Raw genomic sequence first — 12,054 nt, 5'->3', positions numbered from 1 at the left:
TTTGAACAGTATTCATATTATATATATATACTGCTACATCTTTATTAACAAGTTTGGATGTTAATTAATTTATTTGATTGTGAAGTACGTTTGTGCAGGAAACATTTGTCAAAATGAAATTGCATTTACATTTTAGTTTTGGCAAATTGCTTATAACCATTTTATATATTATCATGATACATGTACTGGGATTGCTTTTTAGCTCACCTGAGCTGTAAGCTATAGTGAGTTTTTCTGATCACTTTTTTGTCTGATGTCTGTCTGTTTATCCATTTGTAAATATTTTACATTTCAACTTCAATTCTAGAGCCCCATTTACCAATTTAAACTACACTTGGTATACACAACATTCTCCAATATTCCAGGATCTCGTTAAAGAGGAGATAATTTAGAACTAGTGAAAATAAGGTGGGGTGTTTTAGAAATCTTCCTCTTAAGAACCAAGTATTTTGTGATATCAAAACCTTTACATAAGCTTCCTTTCAATTTGTTTAAACTAAGACCCCCTTATAAAGTAAAGACTAGTATACTTGTGTAAAAAGACATCGTTGCTCAGGTGAGCAGTGGGTTCCATGTGCCTCCCACTTTATATACAATGTATATGTAGCTTTTTGTTATGTGGAATTTGCTATGCTTTGATCAAAGAATGTTAATGAAAAATATAAACAAAAAAGTGTTAAAAAAAGGTTTGAGTATCAATAATGATACACATGAATTATTGTTGAAAGATGAAAGAATATTGGCAAGCATATTCCTATTTATTTATATATACCCACCAGAACTATTAGCTGTACCGTAGATGCATTAACCAACAGCACCACGCTTTCTTTTGTACAGGTCTGGGGGCTCCGCCCTTGACAACACGCCAGGGCACGGTCAGTCCGCGCTCCATGCTCAACTCAAACAGTGCATTTATAGGTTTGCTCACTTTTTAATGTTTTTTCCCTTTATTCCACACAACTAACTTATTATATGTATTCATGGTGGTGGTTAACTGATAATCTATTTTCATAGCAGGCATTCCCTCACCCTCAGTTATTATAAGCAATCTTCATTTTTTGCATTGAGAGAATACAATTTTGCATGTAACGATTCATGTACATCTTTGGGGTTGAGTGTTTAAAAAATGTTTTTAATTGTGAATTTTTGTTAATTTCATTTTTGTTTTCTGAATGTTTTCCTTTTTTGTACCCTAACCTTGAGAATGATGCGTTGCTTTGTTTTGAAATGTCTGCTGCATGTACAATATTGTATAGAAAATTACAAGATGGATCTTTCCGTGAATTCTTGGTGTTTACACACGTTCTGTATGCTTTCTATAGATGTTGATGGGTTGAACCACTTCCCAGATGACTTTGAAGATTTGCCCAAGAGAAACGAGTCTGCTCGATACCGGAGACGTGAGCGAGTCACACTCAGTCCACGAGTAAGTCACATGACATTTCAATTGATACATATGTATACGACTAGAGTAGCAAGATAATAAATAGGTTGGATAAGAGTGAAATGCTACAGAAGCTGTATTTTATGTGTACTGTATTTTAAATGTAATGTAATCGTGTTTTGATTTCCATAGGTGGATAGTGTAGGATATAATCCAGTAGGTATCAGCTTTGGGAACCAGTCAAACCAACTAAATAACATTCTCACAGCTTCACTTATACATTTGTTTAAATTTTCAAATGTCTGCCAAATCAATATGAATTCAAAGATGCAATGAAAATCATGTAATTTTTTGTTTACCAGTTTGGTATTGCTAGAACAATTTGAAAATCTTTCATTTCATTATTTATTTTTAAAAAAGAGATTCATGGATATGGTTGAAACAATGCTAGATAGTATATTTTGTTTATGTTTTAGCTGGGATTAGTTTGTTAACATAATTGTAAGGAAATAATTTTAAAAGTCTGATTGATTTGGCCGACATTTCACCTAATGCTCCTTTGGATGATGTGCATGAGTAACTCCATTTATGTGCATGGTTGGCTATACAAGAAAAGATATTGTCCACATTTTATGACATTAATGTCTTACAAAATCCTGCTGAATTCCTACACTTATAGTGTCAAAAATTATTCAGTTTATTCATGTAAATGATATTATTAACAGAAATCCGTCAAAACTTTGCTGGTTAAAAAAACCCCCAGTAATTGCATGTCCATATAACCTTTAATCCACTCAAAGAAGAAATCCTTACCCAGAAACCCTATGCATGATATTATGATAGTAAATAATTTAGTTGGAAAGCTCTCTTGTGTACAATGTATATTGACCCTATGTTCACTCTACTGGTAACAAGACTGATCTAATACTGATCTAATCATTGGTTTGGAGGAGTAATTCATATGATCTAACAATATTTTCATTAAATTCAATCATTTTGAAATTCTGTACAACAGCAATTGTGAAACATAAATCACTCTATACATAATCAAATAATGAGGCAAACTTTTGCTTTTTTGATATTTATAAGTTATCTTATTGGTGCTATCTTTGTTATCACGCCATTCGACTTGTTTTAACAGCCAGAGAGTCAGCCCCTGAATCCATTTGGCTCCACAGCGAGTCTGGACGTGGACAGAATTCAGCGCAAGAATGATGCTCGCCTCAGGAGGCTGCACCAGTTGAATGGTGATTATTTACACAGATCTCCTACTTTATATTACTGAAACATGAACCATTACAGCAAGCATTATATATTTATCTCATTAAAAATCTCACTAGTTTGTGAATTTTTATACAATATTAGATCAATGATTCTACAGCTGCATGAACATTGAGTACAAATTGCCTTGCTCTCAATTCCTTGTACATTACATGTTCTTATGTTATGCATTTAATTAATAATGCAATTCTTTTAACACAATGACCCCCATTGCTTTCTGTAGCTGATGAGGTTTCTTTGGCCGACCCTGATGACATTCTAGACAGATTTATGGCCAAACAGAGATATAACAGGTAATAGAATTAAAACATTTAAGAACAGATTAAAGGGACTATTGCTAAATAGTAATGCTTTTTAAAATATATATACCGGTAAACATTAATATTTTTAAAAATCCCAATTGAAAATAATGTACCTCTCCCAAAACGTACTTCATCTTAAAGATTCCTCTTTGATTTTTTTCTGTATTGCACAATCATATAAACATGTAATATCTATTTTACCAGTATGTATGTCAAACAGCAATCTTGTCCATTTCAGACCACCGTCCGGACAGACTTTACAGGACGACACCTGGTTACGCCCGGCCAGTAAAGCTATCTAAAGACCGCCTCTCTTGTCTCCATAGTGATAATCACCTCCCATCATGCATCCACCAACCAAATCTTCCTTGTAGTGTTAATATTACAAGAACATATATCATCAAGTGTTTGATCCGTCCAAACATAGAAAACTCTCCACAGCTTAAGTTACTCCTCTTTGAAGAAAGAGATATCAAGTTTACTGGATGACCTACATTGTATATATATTTTATAGAATTATATTATAGTGCTATGAAAAAAATAACTTTGAAACGTATGAATTTCAAACTTTATTGACATATCACTATAGCAAGCCAGATGATTTTCTACTTGCACAGCTGTTTTTATTATTCCATAAAAATGGCAGCCTTTATTTATTATTTTTTAAGAGCAAAACTGTGATATATGTCAGCGATGAATTAAGGTGTGCGATTCTTCCATCCTTGATTTCAGGGTTTAGCCAGTGAATTGTCTAGTCGTTAGTTGACATTTGCCGCCATACAATGTAGTTGTTTTGTGATATACTCCACAATATGACATAGCTACATATCCTATAAAACTGAAAGAAAATGAACTCCATTAAACTGTTATTAGATTATGTTATAGGACCTTGTCTTTATAAAGCTTATTGTTAGAGGCTGCATGAATATTCAGGTTTTCGTAATTTCGCCTGAATATTTCTTGTAAGCAAATCATGATGTAGAATTTTTTAAATCCTAACAGACTTGCGGTATTGAAAGAATATTGATTTAACAACTCTGTGTGGGCTGTATGATGATAAACAGCCATGTTTTAGTCATGTCACTAAACTGTTGTTAAAGTTGTTGTTGAAATTAACTCCAAATTGTTTTAGAAAGACATGTTACATGTATGTATATGTAAAATATAAGAATTATAACTATACTTATATTTATATTTGCAATTTGCACATGGAAAAATGAAATAAAATGAATTACAGAACTGTATTTGACGGTTGTTTTACATGTACCAATACCTCAAACGACTAGTACTTGAGTAATCTATTGACTCCATGCAAGGCAGTACAATAACAGATTGATCTTAAAACTAGACTCAAAATTTAAGTGTCTGCTATTTCATCATACTCGGTCTGGCCAGTGGCGTCAGAAGCAAATTGAAAGGGGGGGGGGGGGGGGGGGGGGGGGGGGGGGGGGGGGGGGGGGCTAGTATACCTATGACTTCAACTTGTCAATATTTCAATCTTTTCAAGGTAAATTTTGGAACAATAATGTTTGCTGCGAGAAAAAGTGGGGGGGGGGGGGGGGGGGGGGTTGGTAATGGCAATGTCATGTATAACATGGACCCCAGAATCTTCTGATTTTACTTAGAATAAACTGCAAAGGTTATAAAAAATGTGCATTTTCGGTAAGCTGCAAATACTGGTAAAGTTGAAGAATAGGTTGCAGTGATTGGATGCAACGCTCCAACCCACGAAAATTTAAATAAATCTAATACTATAAATACAATGTATATGCATAAATATAAATAAACAATATAAACAAAATGCCACTTTTAACAATTTTATTGCATTTTTTTTCACTATAAGCAATAAATAAAATTTGGTATACAGTCAGAGAATACTGCATGTTACTAACAATAGAGGAATGTAAGAAAGAATCTACACATTCAACAGTCGTTAAGTGTATTGTATCTTGGTCGCATAAAGCCTTCTACACTAACATATTTATATACATGGCTGTGTAATATGTTAATCACATACAAAAATGTGAATCTTTGTACAAGTAATTTAAAAATTATTCATAAACCCTACTTGATACATGTATCGCATTCATTCTTAAACATGTAATAATTTTATCTTTGAAAATTTAAAATGTCAGCAAATATGTTTCTATTTTAACATTTTATTGATAGTTTTAATTTGCTATTCAAAGAAAATAGTGTTTACCAAGGACAAGTTGACACATTGAAGTATATGTATACAATGTATTATATTCCCATATCCCCTTTTTTCATATTTTACGTTCTTGTAAATGCACCAACCACCAAGTACAAATATCCTATATTTTAAATAATGATTATAGTTTAGTTATAAATTTTACAAAATCGGTAGCACCTTTGAGGAAGTTTAAATGACCCAGATTATACTGTCAATTGATTAAAACATGCATACATATAATTACATGTATAATAAAATATTCAAAAGGAATGAGAAATATGATAAAATGAATGATATTTAGAGACAGTTTCTTGACCAGAAGAAAGGAGATGCCCACAATTAAGCTATACTCCATATATATAAATAACAATGCAAGATAGGAGTTGGAGTGGGGAAGGGGTGGGTTTCAGAAGATTGGATGGAAGCTAACATGACCTGTACCACAATATTGTTTATACAATATACAAGACACAATGAAAAATATAGTATGCAAACTCGCATACCCCACACTCCCCCATTACTTGACTATACTTCACATGGGTATACATTAGGCCACACCAATATAATTTTTTGTTCGTCAGACATCCAGTGAAAAAAAGGTACGTGCGGGCAAGCAATTAAATAATAAAGTTATTAATTTTTGTACATAAATAAATTTGTGCGACGGTTATATTTTTTCTACTTGTTTCTGGTTTATCAATTAAAACTATTTAAAATGCAAAAAATAGAGTGGAAATAGAACAAAAATCAGTGCAGAATTTTCTGGATGCGAGAAATTAACAGTAATATAATTTGTATTGTTTAATTTAAATACGAGCGCTCGGGGTCAAACAAACAAGAAGTTATATTGGTGTGGCCTTACATACACTAGATAAATAAATACAGGGGCATAACTCCCCAAACATTATTCCAAATTATCAAAACTTCCAGCATATATGCACATCTATACATGTACTTTTGTCATGAACAACAACAAAATTCCAAGTTCAAAAGAAAAATAATGGAATCAGAATTTCCTGGTCATATGGACATTTACACATCTACACGTTGCCCTAAATACCAATTTTACAAAATTCAATGCAGCATTTTAAAAGGAGTTCCCTTACAAAAAACAGGACTAACTGACTGACAGATGGGTTAAAATCACTATACCCCTTGCAACTATGTTGTGTGGGATATAATAATGTCATCTCGTGAAATTGTCAACAAAAAATGAAAACTAATGTTTATCAATCCATTGCTATGTTTGATTTGTACAAGGCCAAAAATAGCAATATTATGTTGGTTCTCTGGCCAAAATTTTTTTAAATATAATGCGACAGGCAGGTAATTAATATTTACCTATTGCTATATTTGCAAAGGGGAATAATGCAATTTTCATACTGAAACTTAAATTAGAAATTACATAGTTCCCCTATTCAAATATGGCAATAAACTCAATGTGGTAGCATTTGACTTAATGCTGTGGTCCCGAGAACCAACACATTACCTAGTTCTTTGGGCCCGACAGGTAATACAATGTACATGCATAATTTACATCATGGTAATACATGTGTGTGATGTACAATCACTTATGTTGTATTAAACAAACCTTAATGTATGAGTACAAGTGGTTAAATTGCAAATTAGACATACCCCGGTACATAATCAACAAACATGGTTGAATCAGAACAACAAAATTATCATATACCCGGTAGTTAACAATTAAAATTCATATAACAACATATAAACAAGGAACATAAAAAACTTACAAATAAAAATAAGAACCTACTTAGATGATGTTGGTGCATGATACAAACTCTCCCACGAGATTCATTCAATAAGACTCTGATGTTAGTATTAGTTATATAAATAGTTGATGCTCTCCATACAGATATCACAGTTTCTGAGACCTCAACAAAACATTGCACATTAACCTTAGTCCTATTGATGTTTTAACACATTGATTTTATTGGATGGATGTACACTAGACACAAATCGTTTCTTACATCATAATCCAAGCTCCGAGATGAGCCAGAATATCAGTGTGATGAAGCAGATGAAGAGGACTACCACCAGGGCGGCGCTGTAGGAACCTGTCAATCAAAACATCACAATGATGACAGTATTTATTCACAGATATACAAGCTGTTTTAATTTTTAAATCTACAGCTTTATGATAACCATATTTACAAGAATAAAATTGGATAATTACACTGGGTTCTTGTACATCTACTGTACTTTGTGAAAGCATAAATTCAATTGAACCTACCACTAGAGTTTTAAGTAAATTCCACTAACCTCGTGGGGCCACTTGGTGAAGTCGGATGGTGTTGTCTGCAGAGATACTAAGAAGTGTGAAGTCTTGACTCCCAGTAATGGCTTGGGCTGCCTCAGAACTGGGCATGAAAGCCAAGCCTGTCACAAATATACTGTGGGCTTCCTTCACATAGTAGAGTTTCTGAAATTTAAAAAAAAAATTGTTCCATAAACTAACACCATAGTCAGATATCTTTTATCTTGTTATGCATTCAATCTAATGACAAAAAATTCATCCGATTCTGAGGCAAAACAAGTAGATTTATCCCCAATGGGCCACTTGAATTGAGTTTAAGGGAGATACTTCTTTGTAGTTTAGAAAAGATAATGATACATTTCTACCCCTGAATGATATTGTACCAAATTGATGGAATGATACTTTTGAGTGAAAAAAAACATGCTAGTACTGAACACCAGTCTATTACCTGGCCACATGATCAATAAATAGATATAAAGCGTACCTTTAGACTGAATGATATATACACTGCTACACTCCCTGAAATGGTTCCCACTGCTGCATACACACCATCTTCACTGATAAAAAGACAGAGATTACTATGAAATTTATCTGCTGTAACAGTGAACTAAACCAATCATATCTTTAGCATTACATGTTGATTGGTGGCAGACAAAAGTTATTAATTCTGTTATCTTTTTTTTTTTAAATTTGTTAACTGAAACTTAATTCTATCCTTTACCCCTTTGTTTCTTTCAAAATCCTCTCCTCTTGATCATAAATGAAATGAAAAAAATCTCTCTCTCTCTCTCTCTCTCCTTAACTTCCATTGAACCCAAATTTTAGCTTCAGTTCTATATTAGGATAGTTCTGGCTGTACCTGAGGGCCAGGCTGGACAAGACCTCTGTCCCTGTCTCCTGGTTGCCCTTGGACCGAAATGACTCACTGTCCCACAGGGTGAGGTAGCAGGGCTGGGGCTTCTGAGATCTCTTCACAGGAATACTAATGGTGTACAAGTTAAACTTGTCCTTCTTTCCTTCTATTAATCCATATCTACAAAGTCCACAAATATCTTACAGGATAAATTATAATAAATGATTAATAATCAAACAGATTTGAATTATTCAGAAAAGTTGAAACAAACTTATACAGAATACATTTTAAATGTACAAAATGATACATATCTTGAAAATCTAACTGTTTTATTCCAAACTCCAATCACACCTGGTCCTTACTCTTTCAAAAGTTTATTCTGATTACCTGCATGCCCTGAATCTGTATTCTTGAGGTCCATTAAGGTCTTTAATTTTGCTGCCGTCTTTTGATTTCCACACAAATCCACAATGGTCTCTAGACACAGTCACAATCTGAAGATTTCATCCAAAGATTTTTTGCTTTCAATGTCAGTTACTGGTATTATGTATATATCCATTTTTTTTTCAATGGAGCAGCAATGAAAAAGGGGGATAACATTACAACATACCGGTAAATGAACACATCTCACATATCATAATATGTAAAACATTTTTTTTTATCAGAAATTTAGAACTGTCCAAGAACTCTTTTGAATAAGTGCTATAATGATGTTATTTTGTACTTGGTCAATAGAGTTAGATAAGCTGCATTACATATCATCAGGACATAGGCAGTGATGTTTCTTCTTATAAGAGTTATGAACAAACAGACAGACAGATGGATGAACATAGTGATTTCAATTTATCCCCAAAACATACCAATATGCAATGCTGTATCAAATAAACAACATTCAACTTACTTTTTGACCATCAGGACTGATATCAATATCATCTACATCACTCTTATGTGCTGCAACTTCAAAAACCTTCTCCATGCTTGGATACTAGAAAAAAAGTTCATGATGTCAAGAGGTTATCAAATAATCCCCTATGTCATCTAAACAAAGCATAAGTGTTTTAAATACATGACAGCATTCTGCAATTCCAAGTTTCATATAATTTATTCTGTACATGTATTTTCATAGTTACATACATATCCAAGTAAATGAATTCAAAAATTGTGAATATATGTTCCTATGAAAAGTAATTTTGGTATCAATGTTTCATAGAAATAGTAAATGTAGATAATCAAAGATTACAGAACTCATCAAAATGAGGCATCATCTCTATGATACCACCATCAAAATAACATCTGTAAACCATTGATAATGATCTAACTTTATTGCATGGTACGATACCATATCATATCATATAACACAATACGATATTGTACACTGTCAGGCGTCAATATTATATTGTACAGCTCAGATTCAGCAACCAAGTCTGTTAACTTCATAAGTATGCCCAGATGCACCATCAATGCAAGTCTGGTGAAAATAACACAAGTAATAGTTTAGATAGAGGACCTGCTCAAAAACATTAACCATGTCCAGATGCCGAAAGTATAGCATACCGGTAAGCTCCACCCAACTTCATCTCGGTGTGCTAAAAATCCATGAACTAGTTACCTTCCACACTCTGAGATAGCCATCTGATCCTCCCGTCGCAAGTATGGAATGATCTCTGCTAAACTGCACAGCTTTTTGAAAACCTGATTCCTTGTGAAAGTCTGTTTTAATTTGTTTGATTTCTTCAATGTCAAACTGAATCTGCTTTGTTCCTTCTTCTTCTTCTTTATTGGCTGAATTCTCATTTCCTGATTTCCTCTGTCTAACATCATTACTTCCTATTGAAAGAAGAATTAAGAACAAAAAAATGAAAACTAATTAAAACCAAGAAAGAGTACATTTATTAGAATTAGAAATAATGATACATCATTGTAATGATTAATACAAAAAAGTCTCAGTAGGAGAAAGAAAACATGCAACAAAATTTACAGAATAATGTACCAGTATCAGTATTAATTGATCTGAAAATTAAGACAAATAAAAAATTATTTGATTTGAAACTCAAATCACTTGACAGAGTGCATTTATACATGTACCTTTCTCGTTTTTATCTGGGGATGTAACCTTGTATTTCAGTGAGTAAATGTGGCACTCATCGTCCAAACCTGCAGCAAAAATGTGGTTCCTGCCATCATAGACATTACAGCCATTCATGATGGACTTTGTACCCGTGTCATGTCTGCAAATGCTTCCTGCAACTGCTTTGTCTGATAAAAACTTCACTTCATACACTTCCTGTAAATAGATCATCTTTTGATTATGTCGTAAAAAACTGCAATCAAGTTGTAATAAATTTATGACTTGTTTCTGTGGCTGCAAAAACCAGCAATTATTGTGAATTGATGTAAGTATTAACTTCTGCCAGGGGAAACATCCTAGAATGTTGATTTTTCAGGGCAAAGATCATTAAAGGGGTAAGTTTCTGTGGCTGCAATAACCAGCAATTATTGTGAATTGATGTAAGAATTAACTTCTGCCAGGGAAAACGTCTTAGAATGTCAATTTTTTTAAGGCAAAGATCATTGAAGGGGTAAGAAACGTTACAATCAGATCAGCTCGATCACTGGTGCCTGATAGCTTCGTTGGAAAAGCACCTGCCTTGAGATTCAGGGCCCCCAGGTTCGAATCCCTATTTACCGTACATGTATGGCCAGAGCTTAGTCCTGACTTTTACCCCTTTCTATTTGTAACCAGTGACATTGGTTACATTGGTTAAAGTGCTTGTTTATGAATGATTGACAAACTTTGATGTACTTATCACAAGTTACAGTGGTTACTGGTAACATTGGTTACAAATTAGTGTAGGTTTCGGTTAGGGTTAGGTCTGGGGTTAGGGTGAGGGTTAGGATAGGGTTTAGGGTTAGGGTAACCATTGTAACTAAATAAAATAAGACCCCCTGCTTAACAGGAAAGGGCTTGTCATCTATGTTACCTTTTGTCACCAAGAGAATAAAGTTGTAACCATTGTAACCAAATGCAGTAAGACTCCCTGCTAAATTGAGTAAGGAAAAGACTTTTCACCTCTGCTACCTTTTGTTATCAAGAGAATATAACTGTAACCGTTATAACATTTGTAACCAAATGAAATAAGACCCCTGCTAAACAGGAAAAGGCTTGTCACCTACCGGGTATGTTAAATTACCTTTTGTCACCAAGAGAATATACATGTAGCTGTAACCATTGTAACCAAATTAAATAAGAACCCCTTCCTAAAAAGGTCTGTCATTACTGATACCCTTTGTCATCAAGAAAATGTCACCAGAAAACATTGCCTTGCTACTGGTTACATGTACAAATGAAAAGGGGTAAAAAGTCAGGACTAATTTCTGGCCATATTTGAAACTTTCAACAAACTGTTAACTCTTCTGAATTAAAAAGGCAAACATAGTTCAAGATAAAATATTACATAATTTATCACATAGGAAATTGCGATTAACTGCAATGAAAAGCGTGTCTATTCTTTTGCCATGTGTAATATGTACCATAAGAGGAAATTCGAACCACACTGCATCCATACTGCAATAACAATTCAATGAATTAAATGTAATACAGAATTAAAAGTTCCTTACAATTGCATTAGCGATGCCTGTTTTAGCTGCTCCGCCACCACCAGCAACAAGAAAATGACGTTCGTCAAGGGCTTTGACAGCATACAGAGGAAAATCGGAACGTGCCAACAATCCACCCTTGGCAGACGCCATTTTTCTTTTTTCTCA

The 12,054-nt window shown here is 33.7% G+C and overlaps 2 protein-coding genes across 44 annotated transcripts in view; one reads left to right on the top strand and one right to left on the bottom strand.

Moving 5' to 3' along the window:
- LOC128168179 (centrosome and spindle pole associated protein 1-like) overlaps positions 1 to 4,211 on the top strand; it is a 50,381-nt gene extending 46,170 nt beyond the window's left edge. For 40 of the 43 annotated variants that reach the window (XM_052834359.1, XM_052834353.1, XM_052834315.1 and 37 more), the window contains 6 exons: positions 838 to 918; positions 1,323 to 1,426; positions 1,577 to 1,600; positions 2,526 to 2,631; positions 2,889 to 2,958; positions 3,206 to 4,211. In XM_052834359.1, the coding sequence (XP_052690319.1) occupies positions 838 to 918; positions 1,323 to 1,426; positions 1,577 to 1,600; positions 2,526 to 2,631; positions 2,889 to 2,958; positions 3,206 to 3,269 (449 nt within the window). In that variant the 3' untranslated portion in view covers positions 3,270 to 4,211. The remainder of the gene's footprint in view (positions 1 to 837; positions 919 to 1,322; positions 1,427 to 1,576; positions 1,601 to 2,525; positions 2,632 to 2,888; positions 2,959 to 3,205) is intronic. The other 3 variants (XM_052834340.1, XM_052834318.1, XM_052834344.1) reach the window with 3 other exon arrangements.
- Positions 4,212 to 4,771: 560 nt separating this feature from the next.
- Positions 4,772 to 12,044, bottom strand: LOC128167594 (prolactin regulatory element-binding protein-like). Its single transcript, XM_052833392.1, has 9 exons — positions 11,908 to 12,044; positions 10,375 to 10,573; positions 9,899 to 10,116; positions 9,191 to 9,274; positions 8,677 to 8,783; positions 8,296 to 8,469; positions 7,921 to 7,993; positions 7,442 to 7,601; positions 4,772 to 7,236 (listed from the first exon to the last, which is right to left on the bottom strand). The coding sequence occupies exons 1-9, from the start codon at positions 12,037 to 12,039 to the stop codon at positions 7,151 to 7,153; spliced, it is 1,233 nt and encodes a 410-aa protein (XP_052689352.1). The 5' UTR covers positions 12,040 to 12,044; the 3' UTR covers positions 4,772 to 7,150.
- Between the last annotated feature and the right edge of the window lie 10 nt (positions 12,045 to 12,054).

Source organism: Crassostrea angulata, chromosome 10 (genome assembly GCF_025612915.1).
Source record: "Crassostrea angulata isolate pt1a10 chromosome 10, ASM2561291v2, whole genome shotgun sequence".
Taxonomy (NCBI): Eukaryota; Metazoa; Mollusca; class Bivalvia; order Ostreida; family Ostreidae; genus Magallana; species Magallana angulata.
The sequence above is the reverse complement of the archived record's forward strand: the minus strand, read 5'-3'. Positions and strand labels throughout refer to the sequence as shown.